The sequence below is a fragment of the Neophocaena asiaeorientalis genome, unplaced genomic scaffold (assembly GCF_003031525.2).
Source record: "Neophocaena asiaeorientalis asiaeorientalis breed wild unplaced genomic scaffold, Neophocaena_asiaeorientalis_V1.1 scaffold84, whole genome shotgun sequence".
Classification (NCBI taxonomy): domain Eukaryota; kingdom Metazoa; phylum Chordata; class Mammalia; order Artiodactyla; family Phocoenidae; genus Neophocaena; species Neophocaena asiaeorientalis.
Genome location: NW_020173656.1, coordinates 2,906,674 through 2,928,887, shown reverse-complemented (window position 1 = coordinate 2,928,887; position 22,214 = coordinate 2,906,674). Strand labels below are relative to the sequence as shown.

The 22,214-nt window shown below is 38.2% G+C and overlaps 1 protein-coding gene across 2 annotated transcripts in view; it reads left to right on the top strand.

Moving 5' to 3' along the window:
- The window catches only part of LDAH (lipid droplet associated hydrolase), a 95,913-nt gene that overhangs the window by 12,400 nt on the left and 61,299 nt on the right, over positions 1–22,214 (top strand). For both annotated transcript variants that reach the window (XM_024747812.1, XM_024747813.1), the window contains exons 3-4: positions 8,739–8,882; positions 20,945–21,114. In XM_024747812.1, the coding sequence (XP_024603580.1) occupies positions 8,739–8,882; positions 20,945–21,114 (314 nt within the window). The remainder of the gene's footprint in view (positions 1–8,738; positions 8,883–20,944; positions 21,115–22,214) is intronic.

Genomic DNA, 22,214 nt, shown 5'->3' with positions numbered 1-22,214 from the left:
GGCTCCAGTCTAGACTGGTTGCTCTCTAGGCTTCTTACACAGGCCATCCTGGGGACTCCTTTCACTTTTCTCCTGGTTGGATTCCTTGTTTCCTGGATCCCGTATTTTTTTTTTCTGGGTTTATTCCCTTGTTTTTGGTGGAGCATACCTTCTAGGAGCTTCCTGAGAAGAGGTGCATGGGAAGTAATCTTTCACAGTTCTAGCATGTCAGAAAATGTCTTAGAGTTCTAGGTTGGAGATTGGTTTCCTTAGAATTTGGAGGGCATGTTCATTGTTTTCCAGGGTTCAGACTGTTTTTGAGAAGACTTGATATTATTCTGATTTTTTTATCTTTTGTATGTGAAGCTCCCCCCCTCCCCCAGCAAAACAATATTTTAGATCTTTTCTTTGTTCTAAGATTCTGAAATTTTATAGTCAGGCACCTTGGTATGGCTGTTTTTCATACATTGGATTTTGGTGGACCTTTTTAAGCCAGAAACTTAACTTCAATTCTCAGAGCTCTGTGTTCTTTCTTTTTTATAGTCTTCTGTTTCATGTGTTTTGTGGGTGCATTATCTTTTTTTTTGGCTTCCTGCATTGTTAGAGTTTTTGCTGCATTCCTTTTTCTGTTTCTATTAGTGTTTGTTTTTCCTCAAATGTTTGATAATCCTTGACTACCCTTTCATTTTGAAGAGGAAAATGTAAAAAATTTATTGGAAGCTTGTATTCAGGGGTGGGGCTTGTCCACAGGTATGCCTAGGGTGACCAGCCATCCTAGTCTGAGGGGTGTTCCAGGACACATGACTTTCGGTACTAAAACCATGACAACAGGATAGGCAAAACGGAGTGGTTGGTTACCTTAGGTAATCCTCACCTTAAGGTGATTGGGTAGGGACCCAGCATTTCATTGGAGGATTTCCAGCTTTCAGTATCTGTAGCTGTTTCTTGGATTGTTCAGTTTTCCAGGAAGGAATCTTCCAAGTATCCTATTTGAGGAATGGAAGCCTGTCTGCTAATGTTCAGAGCTGAACGAGGGAGAGGAGGTTGGAGTTTCAGTGTTTCTTCTCAGTATAGTGCTTTCGCAGTATAGTGCTTTTGTTCTCAACTGGGCTAAGACTTCTGATCCAGAATCTCTCTTTGGTTTAACCTGTTCTGAAAATAAACTTCCAGTGTTCTGCCATGATGTAACAGTCTTTCTGGAAAGCAGTCTGTCAGCATCTATTAAAATTAAAAATACAGGGACTTCCCTGGTGGCACAGTGGTTAAGAATCCGCCTGCCAGTGCAGAGGACACAGGTTCGATCCTTGGTCCAGGAAGATCCCACATGCCGCAGAGCAACTAAGCCTGTGTGCCACAACTACTGAGCCCGCATGCCACAACTACTGAAGCCCACGTGCCTAGAGCCTGTGCTCTGCAACAAGAGAAGCCACCACAATGAGAAACTCGTGCACCGCAATGAAGAGTAGCCCCCACTCACCACAACTAGAGAAAGCCCATGCGCAGCAACGAAGACCCAACGCAGCCAAAAATAAATAAATAAATTTATTTTTAAAAAAAAACATATGCTCTGCCAATAGTGAGGGAGAGTTTGAAATTATAGGCGTGACAAGTGCTATTAGATGAAGCAGAGATTTGGAGGCAATGGTAGAGTGTGGGATTGAGAAAATAATTAGAAACATTATCTTGGACTGGAGAAGGAATATCTTTCTGAGGCTAGAATGGAGGTGACGTTGCTTATTGAAATGGAGAAGTGTGAAGGTGTGTCAGAGGAAATAAAGTAGTTCCTGCCTCCTGACCTCTGTTTTCTCTGTTAGTTAAGAGTTGAGGTGATCTGTGGAGAGTAAGGATGGCAGAGGGTGGATTGGGGCCTTAAGGAAATTGGTCAGCATTGAAAATAGCGGATATGCAGGATGAAAGGAATTATTGACCAAAAACAAGTAGATAGATTTTGATCAGGGCTGTGATCAAATAGCAGGTATATTGGGAGTGAAGTCTAAAAGGGTCAAAGATTGAGCTGGAGAAGGGCTATCAGAGTTAGGATGCTTTGGATGTAAACGATTTCTGGGTAATGAAAAGACATAGGCCTGTCATTGTTAAAGTTGTTGTCAGGATCAGCAGCATCACCTAAGAACTTGTTACAAATGCAAGTTTTGGGACCCTATCCCAGATCTTGTGAACCAGAAACTCTGGGGGTGGGGCATCTGGGTTTTAAGAAGCCCTCTAGTGGATTTTGATATGCACACCACTGATCCAGGCTGTGGCTACTGGAATTCGTTGCTTAAATTGGATATAGGTGAAGTTCTTTGAATTTGATCGAGATAATGAATTATGGGACAAAGGTGTTGGCTCAGTCAGGCCTCCCAGATTTTGAAATCACCTAACTTATGGAATGGCAAGTGAAACTGACATTTAAGGGTCAAGGTTTTCAGGGAATGTGTGAGAATGACTAGGAAGTTGATAGATGGAAGCAGATGGCTTCAATCTTAGAGGAGAGCTTCTTAACAGTAGGATGAACTGTAAGTGGAGCAAACAGCCCACTCTATACTTCCCCAGTCAGAGGTGTTTTCACTCACTCATTGGTATTAGGTGCTAGGAGTGGTGTGTTGCAAAAGCCTTTGCTCTCATTGAGGTATATGAAGTGTTAGAGAATAGTGAGGTCTCTTCTGCGGGGCCTTGAAAGGAAGAGAGTCTGTCATAGCGGAGAGCCAAGTTTAAGATATGATGAAGAGATAGAAGGAGCATTCATTGAAGACACTGAGGAGAAAGGGAAGTTTAAAACACTTGTTTTTTGTTTTTGTTTTTGTTTGCGGTACGCAGGCCTCTCACTGTTGTGGCCTCTCCCGTTGTGGAGTACAGGCTCTGGACGCGCAGGCTCAGCGGCCATGGCTCATGGGCCCAGCCGCTCCGTGGCATGTGGGATCTTCCCGGACCGGGGCACGAACCCGTGTCCCCTGCATCGGCAGGCGGACTCTCAACCACTGTGCCACCAGGGAAGCCCAAACACTTGTTTTTTAATAGTGTCATTGTTTTATAGTGGCTTTGACATTTTCAGATCGTTTTGTTTCCTGGTGTTCTTTTATGTTTGCCCTTCTATTCTCCTTGCTGCCCTTGGCCCGTTTCTGTGGGCTTTGTGCAAGCTGTAGGCTCTTGCTGCTCTTTAGTTTGTGGAATTCAAAACTGTATTTTATTTGGGGAGCTCGTACTTTTATATTGTGGGGAAAATTAGGATGACAGTATTTCAAAGATTGTTAAAGCACTATAGACCTGATGTTTAGTCCATCTCTTATAGACTGACGTAACATTTTATTTTAAATCACTTTTTCTTTTTAACATCTTTATTGGAGTATAATTGCTTTACAATGGTGTGTTAGTTTCTGCTTTATAACAAAGTGAATCAGCTAATCCCCATATCTCCTCCCTCTTTCGTCTCCCTCTCACCCTCCCTCTCCCACCCCTCTAGGTGGTCACAAAGCACCAAGCTGATCTCCCTGTTATGCAGCTGCTTCCAGCTAGCTATCTGTTTTACATTTGGTAGTATATATAAGTCCATGCCACTCTCTCACTTTGTCCCAGCTTACCCTTCTCTCTCCCCATGTCCTCAAGTCCATTCTCTACATCTGTGTCTTTATTCCTGTCCTGTCCCTAGGTTCTTCATAAACATTTTTTTTTACATTGCATATATATGTGTTAGCATGCAGTATTTTTCTTTTCACTACAAATAACTCAATTTTGTTTCTTTTTATGGCTGAGTAATATTCCATTGTATATATGTGCCACATCTTCTTTATCCATTCATCTGTCGATGGATGCTTAGGTTGCTTCCATGTCCTGGCTATTGTAAATAGACCTGCAGTGAACATTGTGGTACATGACTCTTTGAATTATGGTTTTCTCAGTGTATATGCCTAGGAGTGGGATTGCTGGGTCACATGATAGTTCTATTTTTAGTTTTTTAAGGAACCTCCATACTGTTCTCCATAGTGGCTGTATCAATTTACATTCCCACCAACAGTGCAGGAGGGTTCCCTTCTCTCCACACCCTCTCCAGCATTTATTGTTTCTAGATTTTTTGATGATGGCCATTCTGACCAGTGTGACGTGATTCCTCACTGTAGTTTTGATTTTTATTTCTCTAATGATTAGAGATGTTGAGCATCCTTTCATGTGTTTGTTAGCTATCTGTGTATCTTCTTTGGAGAAATGTCTATTTAGGTCTTCTGCCCATTTTTGGATCCGGTTGTTTGTTTTTTTGATATTGACCTGCATGAGCTGCTTGTAGTATTTTAAATCACTTTGCTTATACACATAGCAAAATTAGTTCATCACTTTTAAGTTAGTAATGATAATGAGGAATTATTTATTGGAAGCCACAGATTGAGGAGCTTTTAATTTAGTTTCATCTTTTCCAACGAACTTTTGTTGTAGAATTTCTGCTAGTAGCATCCTTGGACTTGCTTTAAGTAGTGAAATAAGCCAAGGGAGGCAGTATGAGAACTCACTATAGAACATATTGAATCGTTATAATTCTCCAGTGGTCATATGGGGATAATGGAATCATGTGGCATGTCTTGTATTGTGAGTACAGTGATTGGAGATGGAGCAGACAAGGCTCCATGGAGAAGCCCAGAGTTCTGTCCACATGACAACCTTCTGTACATGCCATGTCACATTAACTTGATATATGGAAGTTTTGTCCCATACAAGATTAACTAGAAGGCATAAGTCTACAATTGCATTGTTAAGTAGTTACAGGTTTATTGGCAGTCAGGGTCTAGAGATGATCACCATAGCCTCTGTTATATGTTGCTTAGGCATTTCACTATGTGTATGTTCAACCATGTGTTTATAACACCTTTTGATATCCTTTGATAAAATGTATAACTTGCATTTCTGTATCGGAATGCTTTTGAACATCTTTACACCTGGAGGTAGATATATATATATATACATATATATCTGATTTTAGTTGTATAAACAAGACCCTTTTAATTTTCTCTGTGATCTCCTAACCAGGAAGTTCAGTTCATGGTTCATAAAGTGTAACATAAGCCATAACATTTAAGCAGTGAAGTATGCAATGACATTTAAATGTTTTGCATTATATTTTCTACCTCTGTCTGTTATAAGTTGGATCTCCATGTTACTGGCCAATGTGGACTCTCTTCAGGAGCCAAGCTCTTTATTACTTGAGGGCCTTTGCACCTATTCTTCCATCCTAGTATTCTTCTCCCTCAAATCTTTACATGGTGGATTTCTTCTCATCTTTTGAGTTATAGCTAAATGCCACCTCCTCAGACATTTTTCTCAGGCCATCCTAATCTTGTCCCTTCTCTATCATATGATCCTGTTTATCTCCTTCATAGAAATTATCACACTCTTGAACTATCTTATTTACCTACTTAGTTATGTGTATATATTCTCCTACTAGAATATAAATTACAAAAAAATAACTAAAAGAATACAGTAAGTCCCCTACGTACGAACGAGTTCTGTTCTGAGAGCACGTTCATTAAGTCCAATTTGTTTTTAAGTCCAACAAAGTTAGCCTAGATACCCAACTAACACAGTTGGCTATATGGTACTAAACTGTAATAGGTTTATAATACTTTTCACACAAATAATACATAAAAAACAAACACACAAAAAAGAAAACAGTTTTAATCTTACAGTACAGTACCTTGAGAAATACAGTAATACAGTACAACAGCTGGCATCCAGGGACACGTTCGCATCTTTGAAAGTTCGCAACTTGAAGGTTCATAGGTAGGGGCTTACTGTATACAAAAGAAGCTATAGTACTGAATGGAATAAATGGACATGGAGTAGTTGGCATTATCATTTACTTCATGGTGATAAAATAGTAAATCAGAAAGTTTAAGGGGATTTGCTTAAGATCTTACAGTCATTAAGGGAAAGAACTCAGACTTAAACCCAGAGATAGAGAGAAAAAGTTGTTTTTTAGCAGTTCCATTATCTAGTACTCATTCATTCTGGTTTTATGTATCCTGTCTTTGCAACTATTGTGTCTAAATCATGTAGTTGTTATCTTTGGATTCTCCTTAAAGTTAAACCAGTTTAACACTCTCTACATCCTAAACTTACAGAATGCTACATGTTAAATCTATTCAACTTAAAAAATTAAAAATGTAATAATAATTGTAGTAATAATAGCAATGATAGTAGTAATGATAGTAATAATAATAATGGCTGTCCACTCATTATCCTTGGTGATAATGTCAGCTACTTTATAGCGCTGTTGTAAGATTAACTAAAACAAGGTATGCAGAAGATCCTAGACTAGGTAATTTTATGTTCTTTTTAAAATTCAGTATTATTTACTTTTTATGTTCTTTCAGTCTTCAGATATTTATTGAGCACTTATCATTTGTATGATAACACTGGTAACACCTTTGGCAAGTTATTTAACCTCTCTACCTTAGTTTCCTCACCCATAAAATGGATATAATAATAGTACTACCTCATGTGAGGACTAAATGAGTTAATATATGTAAAACACTTAAATACTGCCTGGCATGTAATAGGTTATAGTACTTAAAAGTGTTATTATTTTCTAGTCCTATGAAGAAAACTTCTAAATCTTTACTGAGAGACATAAAATATTTGAGTATGAGACATGACACATTCCTAAAAGGTTATACTCAGTAATGTGGAAAATATCAAATATTCTAAACTTATGTATAAATGAGATAAAATTTCAATCAGAATTCCAAAGAAATTTTTAAAAATTGAAACTCTCGAAAATAATTCTAAGGGCCTACCAGTTACTGAAACATTAAAAAACAAACAAACAAACAAAAAACCACAATGTAGTAATCAAGACAGTATGATGCTGGCAGAGAAGAAAAGGAAAAAATAAGTGGAATTATTTGGAATCAGAATTAGCAAACAAATGTAAGAATTCAGTATTGGATCAGAAGACATTTCAAATCCATGCAGAAAGAATGGGTAATATAATAAATGCTCTTGGGACACTTGGCTATTCACTTGAAAAGAAGCTGGATTACTGCTTTGTACTTTACACTCAAGAATATTCCAACCATACTGAAGATTTAAATATAAAACATGAAACAGTGTCATCACATCCACCATTGATGTTACAGTCACTCTGTGCTGATACACACCCTGTTTCCCTTCTTTCTCCTCTAGCTGCACAGCAGACAATTAATCAGCTGACCAAAGAACACATTACTGTATTTGAGGAAGTCTTCACCTATTTAACAAAGATGACACTAGCACCATCACAAAAAGGAATTTGGAACTTGAGTCACTAGGTCAGAATGCAACAGAAGCAAAGTAACAATAGGGGTGATAAGGCCTTCATATATTACCATCATGGCTAGACACTGATGACACGTTTGAATAGCTAACATTTATACAGCAAGCAGTGTATTGAGCAATGTTTAAGTATTTTACATATATTAGTTCTCTTAGTTCTCACATGAGATAGTATGATAATTATCCTCATTTTATGGACAAGGAAACCAAAGCCTGAGAGGTTAAATAACTTGCCAAAGGTCACACAGTTGGTTAGTGGCAAGGTAAGAAAACCATCCCAGGCAGTCTGGCTCCAGAGTCTATGCCCTTAACCACTTTGCTACATTGCTTATCTAGGAAACTAAAAGATATAGACAATGAAGAAGAAATCAGTAAAATTTGACAAGGTTGGCAGAGGTTACATCAGTACAGCAAAACCCTGTCATGTAATTGCAAAGAGGAGAAAACCTAGCAGCATGAAGAAATAGATAAATTGATTGGAGAAATAGATACTGAATGAAATGGACTAGTATTTATGAAGGTGTTATACAGATGATGATTGTAAGATGAAAACACCATTTCACTCTTTTCCCCCAAAGATGTGTCAGATTGACTGTTTTTAAAAAAGATCACTTATTCATTCTGTCTCTTTATAGCAAACCCACCTCAAAAATACCTTCTGTACATACACAAGAAAAATCTACATGTATTAGTTGGTGGTCTTTTCCCCCAAAGATCAAACTATACATCTCTACAATATAAGTACTTGTGATAAATGACCAGAAAACAGTTAGTAGATTCCGTAAAGTTTTCTTTGTGAATGATTCTGACACTGATTGGTTTTTGTGCAGCTTGGTAGCTGATCATAGTCAAATCTTGAAGGGGCTGACAGGCAGTATTAATGATTTTAGACAATGTGAAACGACTGGAAGGTGTTTAAGTAGGGTACTGCTGTGATTCAATTTGAGGTTTGGAGATATCTCTCTGGGTACCCTGAAGAATGGATTCCCAGGGGACAAGAGTAGATAGAAGACCTGTTAGGAGGCTGTTGTGGGAAACCCAGTGGGAAGTGATAACACTAATGGAGAGAATTGGACAAAGTTGAGATGTATTTTGGAAGCAGAGTTGACAGGACTTATTGATGAATTGGATGTGAAGAACAGGAAGGAACCAAGAATGACTCCTGCTGTTAGGACTTGAGTATTTATGATTGGTGCTTCCACTTATTAAGATGAGGAACATGGAGGAAGAATTTATTTGAAGCAGTTGGAGAACAAAGCAGGAGCAGAAATTTTCTAAATGATAATTCCCAGACTTAAGGTATAAAGGATATTAAAATTGAGTTGTATGGGTAAACGTTACTACGTTTGTATAGTAACATTTAGGGAAGTATAAGGAGAAATAGATCTTTCTTTTTCAGTCAGCACATTGTCTTATGTGAGTTTATTGCTTTGGTTAATCTAAAAGTCTGCTTCTTTTCTTAGGTAACCCAGGTTTTTCTGCCTTTTATGTGCCTTTTGCAAAGGCTTTGTATTCTTCAACAAAAAGACGCTTTCCAGTTTGGGTTATCAGTCATGCTGGGCATGCCTTGGCCCCCAAAGACAAGAAGATTCTTACAACCTCAGATGGTATGTGTTTGTTAACATCTGCTTTCCTTTACAGTGAGTGGGTGTTCATATTTCTAGAAAGCCTGCTAAGGTTAAGAGTTATACCAGTGGAAACCTCCACTTGTGGCATTGGGCCCATGATGCCACATTCTGGTAATTTTAGGATTTGGGGGGTCATTTTAATCATTCTGCAGGTAATTTTCTTTAAAAGTTTGGGCAGATAAAACAGTTTGTCTAGGACTTGCCATCTGTATTTACCTACTAGTAACCAACTATATGTTTATCGATCATGTACTGTAGTTCCAGGGTTGTATTAAGAGGAACAGTGAAGTAGTATAAGACGACGTGGTCCTTAGCCACGGTTCCTACTCTAAAGAAGCTCTCATTCTCATCTTTAGAGAGTGATTAAGTGATAAACTCTGGCCTGCTGATCATGTGGATACTTAAGGAGTAAACAAAGGAGAGAGTAAAAGAGTTTTAACAGCTGAGTAGAATTTGGAATTGAGGGGTGGAGGTGGGTGCCTTCTGTATAATAGGCAGAAGGATTAGCATAGCAGGAAGAGAGATTCAGTAGGTACTTGAGTGCTAGGCAGGGTCAGATTGGGAGGAACCTTGAAAGCTGAAGGGAGAACTAGGACTTTACATGGTAAATTTCTGGAAGCCTTTAAATGGAGGAAGTAGTACCACAGAGTTGCAAATTACCTGCTTCTAATTCATGAGTATTCTAGCATGTTCACTCTTCTAAAAAAAAAGTGAGATGAGAGGAAAAAAGAAAAACATAATTTCTGTGTGGGCATTCCCTAAGGGTTCCACTTTGTTAATGTGAGGTGGGAGAGAGGTGGCTATGGCTTCATTGCCTAGTTTGCCCCTGGTTCTGGTATGCCTCTTCTATGGTATGAGCATCTTCTTGTACTTATTGAGCATCTAATGATAGGGAAAACCATGTGTGGGTAGGGAGGGAGAAAGAGGTAGGTGATATGGGAACTTTCCGGACTAATCTGTTCAAATTTTCTGCAACTCTAAAACCATTCTAAAAAATAAAATCTGTTAATAAAAAAATACTGGAGGGCTTCCCTGGTGGCGCAGTGGTTGAGAGTCTGCCTGCCGATGCAGGGGACACGAGTTCGTGCCCCGGTCCGGGAAGATCCCACATGCCATGGAGCGGCTAGGCCCGTGAGCCATGGCTGCTGAGCCTGCGCGTCCGGAGCCTGGTGTCTGCAACGGGAGAGGCCACAACAGTGAGAGGCCCATGTACCACACACACACAAAAAAATACTGGAGGTTTTTAATAATTTTAATATTTACATTATACTTTTTATCATTGTATTAGTTCAGACTCCCATAACAAAACCCATAAACTAGGTAACTTAAATAGCAGGAATTTATTTTCTCATAGTCTGAAGGCTATAAGTCCAAGATTAGAGTTTCATCATAATTGTGTTCTGATGAGAACCCTCTCCCTGGCTTTGAGGTGGCTGCCTTCTCTTTTAGTCCTCACATGACAGAGAGAGAGAGGGAGACAGAGAGGGAGAGGGAGGGAGCATGATAGAGCGAGAAGGAGTGCAAGCCAGCAAACTCTCTGGTGTCTCTTCTTAGGGCACTAATCCCTTCGTGAGGGCCCCACCCTCATGACCTCCTCTAACCCTAATTACCTCCCAAAGTCCCCATCTCAAAATACCATCACAGTGGGGGCAGGGGGGTTGTTCAACATAAGAATTTTAGGGGACACAAATATTCAGTCCATATAATCATGAATGGGAATGTTATGTATTAACATTTTAAATCTGATCACAGGTATAGGTCAGCATATACATATGACATTGTACCTGAGCAATAGTAGAACATACAAATTATCTCTTAAAACATTTTTGCTAAATATTTGTTCAAGTTTTATTAGCTTCCCTTTGGTCCATCCTCAGAAGTATTACCTTACAGTTGTTAGAAGCAGGCCCTTTGAAGCCTCGATCCTGTTGAGTAGCAAAGGAAAAGTTTCTGTTCTAAGTGGCAGCTCCTTCCACATTCATGAACATCTGCAGGCAAGCTAAATTGTAATAATTTTTTTATTTGAAGAAGTGGGTGACAATTAAGAGGTGATTCCTATTTTTATCCATGTCCTATTTTTGGCTGTTAACTGATACATATGGTCAGGACACAATGTAGTTATTACAGAATTTAAGAAATGAAATCACCCTGTCCATACAGAGTAGATAGATACTCTTTGGTTCTGTAGTTAGCATGGGATTTGGTTCTCTTTTCTTTTCCCTCCTGAAGCCATAGCTCAAACTATTCATGTGTCATCTCACTGTGAACATCACAACTCCCTGGCTCTTGATCTCTTAATTCTCACATATCGTGGTATATATCAGCTTCCTGAAATGTTAGTTCTGGTTCCAGAATCCTGTGTTAATTTTAGATTGACTTTAACATCAGATGCCAACTCTTGAGAATGGAATTTAAGCTTTCTTTTTTCCTAATTCCATTTACTCAATTTAATCTTTTTTGAGTACCTGCTGTGAACCTGCCTCTTTGCTAGCACTTAACGGAAAAATACCTCTGTGCTTAAAGCAAATCTGTTGCACTTACATTGTTTATTATTAGGTTATCTCACCACCCAGACTTCCTGTGTCTTTCTTTTTAAGGCATTGCATGTAAGATTACCTTTGTCTTGGCTAATCTCCTCCTCTCTGTTAAAACAGTTTCCACTCTCAGTGATCAGGCCCTTGATAAGCAGGATCATCCAGACTTTGTTTCAGCTCTTTAGTTCTCAGATTTCTTCTACTACCACTTTCACCTACTTTATCTTTTTTATTTCCCTAATTATCTTCTATTTAGAATTATAAATTTACAGATTAAGTGTAATCCCTATATAAATTCCTACAAAAATTACAGCTGCAATTTTTCACAGAAATAGAAAAAAAGTCCTAAAATTTGTATGGAGCCACAAAAGGTATCAAATAGCCAAAATAATCTTGAGGAAGAAGATTAAAGTTAAGGTTCAAAGGTGAAGTTATCACACTTCCTGATTTCAAACTATATTACAAAGCTAGTAATCAAAGCTGTATGGTAGTGGCATAAAAACAGACCAGTGGATTAGAATAGAGAGCCCAGAAATAAACCCACAAATATAGGGTCAGATAATCTTTGACAAGGGCACCAAGAATACACAATGCAGAAAGGATAGTATCTTCAATAAATGGTATTGGGAAAACTGGATATCCACACGCAAAAGAATGAAATTGAACCCTTATCTTACACCATACACAAAAATTAACTCAAAATGGATTAAATACTTAAATTTAAGACCTGAAACCATTAAACTCCTAGAAGAAAACATAGGAGAAAAACTCCTTGACATTGGTCTTGGCAATGATTTTTTTGGATATGACACCAAAAGCACAAGTAACAAAGGCAAAAATAAACAGTTGGGACTGTATCAAACTAAAAAGCGTCTGTACAGCAAAGGAAACAGGCAACCAAATGAAAAGGCAGCGTATAAAATGGGAGAAAATATTTGCAAACCATATATCTGGTAAGGAGAATTTCCAAAATATATAAGGAACTAATACAACTCAATAGCAAAAACACTTAATAGCCTGATTTTTAAAATGGGCAGATTTTTCCAGAGAAGACATACAGATAGCCAACTGGTATATGGAAAATGCTCAACGTCATCAGTCATCAAGGAAATGCAAATCAAGACCACAGATGATATTATCACCTCACACCTGTTAGGATGGCTATTCTCAAAAAAGACAGAAGTTAACAAGTCTTGGAGAAAAGGTCACTTGAGCAGTTATTTAGGTTACCCAAAGCTTTCTGAAAGGGAAAGCCTTCATGGGTGGGGGTGGCCTAGTTCCTTATCTGGTTGTTTTGCTAGTAGCTGGGTCATTACAACTGGCAATATGTTTATTCAAAGTGGATGTCTCATCAATCAAAAGCTTAATGTCAGGCACTTACACTCAGTATGTGAGGTGATGAATGTGTTACTCAACCTGACTGTGGTAGTCATTTCACAGTGTATATGTATATTAAGTCATCACCTTGTACACCTTTAAAAACAATCGTGTTGTACAACCTAAATATATACAGATTTTCTTTGGAGTCATACTTCAGTAAAGCTGGAAAGAAAAAGGAAAATAATTTTTGAAGCTGGACCATGGATACATGGGGGTCTATTATACTATTCTCTGGACTTTTGTGTATGTTTCAAAATTTCCACTATTAAAAAAAGGTTTTAAAGAAAGAAAAAGAATTATAGGATCTTAGAGCTAAAAGTATCTACCGTATGATCCAGCAATTACACGCCTGGGTATATAACCAAAGAAAGTGAAAACACTAATTAGAAAAGAGATATGCATCCCAGTGTTCATAGCAGCACTGTTTACAATAGACAAGGTAATGGAAGCAACCTAAGTGTCCTTCAGCAGATGAATGGATAAAGAAGATGTGATGTGTGTGTGTATACACACACACACAGTGTTTTACTCGTCCATAAAAAGAATGAAATGTTGCCATTTGCAGCAACATGAATGGACCTGGAGTGTATTATGCTTAGTGAAATAAGTCAGACAGAGAAGGACAAGTACTGTATGTTATCACTTATATGTGGAATCCAGAAAGTAAAATGAATGAATATAACAAAACAGAAACAGACTCATAGATATAGAAAACAAACTAGTGCTTACCAGTGGGAAGTGGAATGGGGGAGGGGCAACACAGAGGCAGAGGATTAAGAGGTACAAACCACTGTATATAAAATAAATAAGATACAGGAATATACTGTACAGCATGAGGAATGTAGCCAATATTTTATAATACTTTTAAATGGAGTATAATCTATTATATAAATGTTGAATCACTATGTTGTACACCTGAAACTAATATAATTTTGTAAATCAACTATATTTTAATTTTAAAAATCAACCTAAAAAACAAAAGTATTTACATTAAATTCCATCTTGAACCCTTATTTTTCAAGGAAGGAAAGTAAGGCCCAAAAGGGCTAAATGCCTTTGTGCTGGTGAGTGGTAGGACGCGGACAGGAAGCCAGCACTTGTGATCCTGAGGTCAGTGCTCTAGTCCTGTGGTAGGTCATCTCAGGTGGCTGGTGCAAAGTGCTAGTGGTTAGCCCTTCCACGGTCACAGATTGTACCTGGTCTGTCACCCTTTTCCTGCTATGACTTGTAAAGGGGACAGGATAAATGGAGTGTAGATGAAACTATGCAACTCATGGCAAAATCTTGCCTAAATACCTCAAAGTGCCTCTTTTTATAGTGTCTTGTTCTATCTGTTTACGTGTGTGTGTGTGTGTGTGTTCCTCTGTGAATGCAATTTACTTTCGAGCCTTTTACACTTCTCTTAAAGACTAGGGTATGCTTTGAAAGGCAAGCAACTATTGATTACCTAGCAGTGAGAGATTTTGTGAAGTGAAACCGAATATACAGATTTTATTGCCTTGATTAAAAACATCTATTTCAACAGCTGTCACAGAAATGTGGCTGAATGTGAATCAAATGTATAGTATATACTTGCTTTACCTTGAAATAGTTTAAAAGATACATATTTATTGAGTTATTTCTTCATATATACCCAAAGAAATTTGGGGGTTTTAATACCACAGTTTTTCCTCTGTCAGGAAATTTGTACGTCTGCTTAGAATGTGCTTTGGCTATCTTATGTGGTATTGGAAAACAGAGGTGTTAAAAGAATTCTTAGAAAACAGGCTTGTTTAACATGCTAAATCTCGAAAAGCTACCAGTTTTGCTGGCCTGTTATCTTAACTCTGGCAAGAGAAGAGATAACCAAGGACAGGAGAAGCTAGAAAGTAGTGGAAATACCTCATAGTACTCATGAAGGATAATACTTCTCCTTTCATGGTGTTCAAACTTAGTGATGATTAGCTAAAATGTCTTATTCCTATATTCTTACCTCAGTGAGAAAGGTCATCATAATAGAAGCTATATATTGAATTACCTAATGAAAGCAACATCCAACTCAGTTATCACAGTAAGCCCTTAAGTTGTACTTGAAGACAAAACAAACGTTGAGCAGAACATGAGTAGCAACTTTGAAAGTTGAAAATAGACTCAAAGAGTAACCCTACATCAGGGGTTCTCAAACTTTGGCCGGCATCAGAATCACCTGGAGGATTTATTGAAACACAAATTACTGGATGCTACCTCCTGAGTTGTTGATTCACTACAAGTGGGGTAGGACCTGAGAATTTGCATTTCTAACAAGTTCTTAAGTAATACTGATGCTGCTGGTCCTGGTACCACATTTTCAGAAGCCCTGCCATAGATCTTCGCCAGTAAACACTGGTGGGGAAAACCAGCAGAAAGTATCTATTGTGTCTGAATTTCTGAGAAATGTCTTTAATTCTTGTTTTAAATTGACATATTATTTATAACTTTATTTTGAGTATGCTTATTGCTTAGGCTGCTTGTGTGATGTTGAGTTAATGACTTAGTAATTAGAGCCTGGGTCCTTTGCTGCTAATGAGAACAGTGCCATCTAGAGGCATTAGCCCAGAGGGCCACCACAGGGCCATAGGAAGCTGTGGTTTCTAGAGGGGGGTGAAAGGGCAACTCATCCATCATCAAGGATTTATCGACAACCTACTAGATTATTATGTGTGGTGCTACAGAGGTATACAAAGAAATGAAAATGCTGCCTTTTAGTGACTTTGCATCTGTGTTGTGAGTAGCCCAAAAGTTCTATAAAGGGCACATGGGGCTCTGAGCTTCACTAGTCCCCCCGATTGAACCAGAACAGTTCTGCCTTCATCTGTTTTACAAATTGAAGGTTATGTTTATAAATGCATGCTACAGTAGACTGAAATGGATAGGCAGGACAGGTATATTATTCATCATCCAAGATTATTGTTCTAAAGTACAAGTTTTCTGACACGCAAAATATGGTGTGAAAAATACGTAATCATTGAGAGAAAAGACATAAGCTATAACCACACATCAAATGTTGAAAGTACGTTTTGCTTCATATTAGCACATGTTAAAATTATGAACAGTTGGAAATAATATTCTAGTTGCACCACATTATCACAATCATAAATTGGGTATAATTGGGAGAACAGATGTTCACCAGTGTCAGAAGGAGGTGACTCAGGGAAAAAAAAGTGTGAAAAGAAAATTTGAGGAATTAGAAGTATAAACTCTTTCTGGCTTTGATTTACTATGGAGTCAGCTTACTTGATGGCAGATTCATTATCAACTATTTTGTCATTTGTTCCAAACATGTAACAGAAAAGCTAGAAATCATAGTGGTTTAGTTTCAACTGGTAAAACATTACCTAAAAAAGTTACGTAGTCTTTCAACTAACGATGAATTTGCGTCATGTTTATCCCGAGAATCATTAAACCACTCCCACTCTAGTACCCAAAACTGAAATAAAGAGAAAAAACAGTAGGGCTTTCTCTTTCCAGGACTCTGGCAGAAGAAAATGGAGGCTACAGGGAACGACTAGATTCTCCCGAGGCAGGGACAGTTAGTCAAGTCTCAGGGCTCTCAGTCACTAGAAATAAACACGTAAGTCTCTCAGTAGGTGGGAAGAAGCAGAAAACCAAAGGGTAGAGCAAGAAGAAGAGTTAAGAATCGAGCAAACTGTTAGATTCTCAGGGAAGACAGAAATAAGAAGTAGACCAGAGGAGGGAGAAAAGCACTGTAGCTGATGTTCTATAACACAGACCGGATCGTTGTCCCTCCCTTTGAGATCCTTGGGCATCTTCTCACTGCTCACACAGTGGAGTCCAGATCCCTTAGTGATGTTCAGGGTCCTACTTGATCTAGTCTCAGCCTTCCTTTCTAACCTTATTTGTTCCATCTCTCTTATAACCACAAACAGGCACAGTACTCATCGCAGTGTCCAAAATTACACCTCACACTTTTATGCCTTTATGTTCTAGTATCATGAATTTAGAGTAAATTTCATTTCTCTTTTTTAGTTATGTATATGTAATGCTAAACAATACATGATATTGTTTTGTGTGTTTTCTAAAGCTTGACCTAAAGAGTAAACTGTATATTCATCTTGCTCAAAGCATTCTTTAATACATGAAGTGCTGGGCTTCCCTGGTGGCGCAGTGGTTGAGAGTCCGCCTGCCAATGCAGGGGACACGGGTTCGTGCCCCCGTCCAGGAAGATCCCACGTGCCGCAGAGCGGCTGGGCCCGTGAGCCATGGCCGCTGAGCCTGTGCATCAGGAGCCTGCGCTCTGCAACGGGAGAGGCCACAACAGTGAGAGGCCCACGTACCGCTGAAAAAAAAAAAAAATTAAAAATAAAAAAAAAATAAAAAATAGGAAGTGCTATTTTTAGCCTTTTAATCTCCACGTGTAAGTTATTTAATTAAAGTTATTATTAAGGTATAGCTTTGGAGTAATGATGGGAGCAGGATGGAAGACTTCACTAGTTGAGAAAATTCTGGTGTAAGATTTAGAGAGTTTCTGTGTGCAGACTCAGTCCTAGCAGAAGGCTCATGTAGCACTAATCTTTGGTCTTGTTAGCTCTGTGGTCGTTGGCGACTTGTAAATACTGTTTGTGTGACAATATGTAGTAAAACTTATGCATTTATATTCATTGTGTATCTAGATAAACATATATGTGGATGTGTTGTTAAAATGTGTTGTTAAATTTAGACCATTGTGATAGTATTCAAATGTGTAGTTAAAATTACACAGTTATAGTAATGTGCATGTAGTAAATAGTATTTTCCAGGTATCTCTCTTGGTTTATTTGGAGAAAGGCATAGTACTTTTTATGAATTCAAAGGGGCATTACCTTTCTATTTTGACCCAATAAAACCCTCGTATTTTCTCAAGGAGATGCTTGAGCTATACTTACTTCAGTGTTTTATAATAATGTTTTTATCTACTTCTGTTTCCTCTTATTAGACTGTGAGCTCCTTGAAGACAAGGGAGTATATTGTATTTATATCTGAGTTTTCAATTTTATCATGGGCCAATTAGTCACTGTTTTCTGTCAGAGTGGTCAATTTAGTTCATGAGAAATGGAAGAAAATAATAGTTATCAGTTTTACCTGTCTCCTGAAGCTATAAGGGATGCATGATATTTTGATCCAGAATTGACAGAATTTTAATAACTGGATCAATCAGTTTGAACAACTAGATGAAAAGTAAATGCGAAGTACTGATATTACTTAATTCCTCAAAGAACTACTTAGGAACAGATTATACATACCTTTTGAAATAAACTCCAGAATCAGTAAATGATCTATGAAGTGAATTTCATTGAGATGGGTCTAAGAAACAGGCTCGGGTTCTAAAAGGCAATTGTCAGTACTATATTCAGGACCATATATTGGTAAAGAATTGGATTGCCATCTATCAATTCAGGCAGTTTTCAGTTTAGAAACAGTTTACTTTCCAAATATACTTGGTTGATCGTAACTTGGAGTACATTTTCCCTATAAAAAGAACGGTATAAATCATTTCCATATTATCACTCTGATTTTGATACAATTGAATGTGAATTTTTTACAATATTTTTATGGAGGGTAAGTAAATGATTCCTAGAATTTTTTTCAGAGTATATTAAAATCATAATAGGAGAGAAAGTATAGAATATACAGTCCAGTATATAGATATTCTTTTAGCTTTTAGTTTTTGCTAGTAAAATAATATCCAGAGAGCACATTGAAATTTTCTATCATTGATTATTTATTTATAGAAAGTACTTTCCCCATTAATCTCATTACTTCAGAAAACACTAAGTAGTGTGTTTATCTTGGAAATCTACTGAGCAATTCCCAGAGGTAAAGCCAGACTTACCTCTGAAATATTCACTTCGATAATGATTTGAATTATAATGGTCATTAAAGTTCATCTGAAATATGTTTTAGGGCCTTATTTCTAGAATCAATGAAGTTTCTAAATGTTTATTGTATTAAGCTCATTTTCTTTCTCTTTGCTCTAAAAATGTGTATTTGAGGGAGGCCTTAAATGACAGGAATTGAAATGATAGCAGTCATAAGTTTCATTTCTCGAATAGTTTATGCCAGACACTTCCTGTGTGCTTTAAAGTGTTACGCAAGCAACATTCCTTGGAGGCTAGAATTACTATCTCTGTTTTATATATGAGGAGACTGAAGCCAGAGGTTAAAGTATTTGCACGGAGTCACATAGTAAGGTGCTTAGCTGGGAGTTAGAACCAGGTTTATCTTGTCTCCAACGCCCTTGATCTTTGTACTACACCATACTGTCCCAGTGAAAGGAAGACTTCAGCATTTTCAAAAGCTGTATATTTTGAAAAATAAAGAACTTGGGTTGCAAATATTATAGGTATTTGGGGTATCAGAACAATACGATCACTCCTGGGTAGAGTGATCAGAGAAGTTATATGACAGTAGTGGAATATGAACAACTCAAACTTAAATAGAATATTAAATAAATAAAAGCTTGGATTTGGAGCCATCGGAGGCCCTATGAAAATCAAATTTCCAGATTCTGTCTCTTCCCAATTCTGTTTTATGGGGAACTTGCTTGTTAAATAGAGAATGAATTCTAGGCTGACCTGGGAAGAAGGGTTAAAGCAGAACATGTCTCACCTGGGAAATCTCCTGTTTCAGTAGTACCAGTGAAATGGGGAACTAAGCCTCATTAATTCAGTAAAAAGCACTTGAGTAACTGTGTGCCAGGCATTGGAGAAAGAGATAAGCAAGACAGGAAGTACAGAAGTAAATTAGGGGTAGTGTGGTGAGATAAATACGGGATGTGGTGGAAGCTGAAAGCAAGGCCACTTTTACTCCTCATCTACTGAATCATAAAAAGGCTTCTCAGAGGAGGTAACACTTGTTGAGAGTTTGAAGGATAAAGAGGAGTTAGCCAGATTAACAAGGGGGAGCTGAGCAGGAAGGAAGAAAAACCAGCATGTACAGATAAAACTGAAGAGCAGTTCTTCCTAATGAGTTTTGGGTACCTTTGTTATAGTTTGCGTCAGTACCTTGAAGGCAATTGACTACCTTGTGATACCTTGAAATATTACACCCTGTCATTGGGGTTGTATATATGTTCATAGGGAAAGCCTATTGAAGTTTTCTGTGCTCATAGAATATTGGAGCTGGCAGCATCCTCAGATTGTCTAGTCATTTCATATTTTCATTCAACAATAATATTTACTGGGTGCTAGTCACAGAGGACACAGAAATGAAAGATGGACCTTGCCTTCAAGGAGCTCGCAGTCTCAGGGAGGAAACAGACAGTTATACAAATATGATAAAGTGCTATAATAAGAAGTGAATACTAGTTAAACACAAAGGAAGGCTCATTCATTTTTCTTGAAGATTAGCTAGATAAAGTTTTGAGTAGATCTTGAAGAATCTTAAAGACGTTCATTTGTGAAAGGAAGAAAGGATATTTCAGGTCAGGACTGTGCTGGTTAAAAGGAACAGTTTAAAACATTTCTACTTATGCCTTTCAGTCTTGACTTCTTTAAACAAAGATTATCTAAAATAATGAAGCAGTGTCATGGGTTTTCTTGGCTATATATTAATCATGTAACCTAGCCTAACCAGTGGTTCTCAATGTGTGGTCCTGGGACCAGCAATATCAGCATCTTCTGGAAACTTAGAAATGTAAATTTTCAGGCTCCAGCCCAGACCCACTGGATCAGAGACTCTGATGGTGAGGCCTAGCAATGAGTGTTTCACCAAGCCTTACAGAGAATTCTGATGCATACTCAAGTTTGAGAACCAGTGGCCTAAACTGTAGTAGTTGATGGAATAGTTGAGAGTTCATGGGCTTTGAGGACAGACACCTGGGTTTGAATCTCACCTGTCGCACTTAACAGGTATGTAACTGCCAATCTATCACCTAACGTCCGTGAGCTTTGGGATTTTCATCTATAAAATGAAGATAGGAATACTTCCTTTCCAGGGTTGTTGTGAAGATATAATTTAAATAAAGTGCCAACACTGTGGCTTGCACATGGTAGGCATTCAATAAATGATAGCAACTGCTATTATTATTGGTTTGTGTTTTTTTTAGATATTTTCCCCAGTGATTGCTTTCACTTATTGAATGAAAACATAACTTATATTTTTTTATTTTAGATCCAAATGCTCAAGAAATTAAGGACATCTATGGACTCCGTGGTCAAGTAGAACACAAACTAGCTTTCCTGAGAACTCATGTGCCAAAGGAAATGAAACTTGTGGTCATTGGCCATTCCATAGGCTGCTACTTCTCCCTTCAGGTTCTGAAGCATGCCCCTGAGCTCCCAGTAAGTACGCCTCAGGAGGTGACTGTCAGTGCTCGCTTGTGCACTCGCACAAATCCTCTCAGATTTCCTTTGCTTTTTTGTCTCGTATTGAATTGATAAATAAAACACAGAGAGGGATACTTGTTAGCTGCCTTTATCCTTAGCTCTGTATTACTGTGGGCCTGTGTGAGTGTATGTTCATACATTTCCCATAATGTTTCAAAAAATAACGCTGAAGGAGGTAGGAATTTTCTGAATAAATGCCTCTTCTTTTTAAATTGAAGTATAGTTAATTTACAGTATTTTATTTGAACAAATGCTTTTTAATCTAGGGTTATCTGGAGTTCTTAAGTTACATACAACTTGCTGTCTTTGGTAAAGGAATATTTCTTTTTTTAATATTTATTTATTTATTTTTTGGCTGTATTGGGTCTTAGTTGTAGCACACAGGCTCTTCGTTGCGGTGTGCAGGCTTCTCTCTAGTTGTGGCACGTGGGCTTATTTGCTCCGCAGCATGTGGGCTCTTAGCTCCCTGATTAGGGATCAAACCAGCGTCCCCTGCATTGCAAGATGGATTCTCAACCACTGGGCCAGCAGGGAAGTCCCTGTAAAGGAATATTTAAAAGCAGTCACCAACTAGGGCTGAGGCAATAATCTTGTCTAGGGAGAGTATTATGCAAATATTCATGCCTCCTCTCAAAAGGAAGAAAAATTATTATTATCACCATTGTTGATAGGCAAACAGTTATTCTTAAGGAACATTAAATCTTTATTTAGTCATAAGTCTGAATCCTTATCTGTTCTATAGCTTGGCAGCCTTTTTGAGACACTCATTTATTCATTCATTCATTCATTCACAAATACTTACTGCCACTATGTGCCAGCTATTAAGTGAGACACTGGAGATATAAAGACCTATTTAAGGGGCTTCCCTGGTGGTGCAGTGGTTGAGAGTCCGCCTGCCAATGCAGGAGACACGGGTTCGTGTTCCAGTCCGGGAAGATCCCACATGCCGCGGAGCGGCTGGGCCCGTGAGCCATGGCCACTGAGCCTGCGCATCTGGAGCCTGTGCTCTGCAACGGGAGAGGCCGCAACAGTGAGAGGCCCGCGTACCGCAAAAA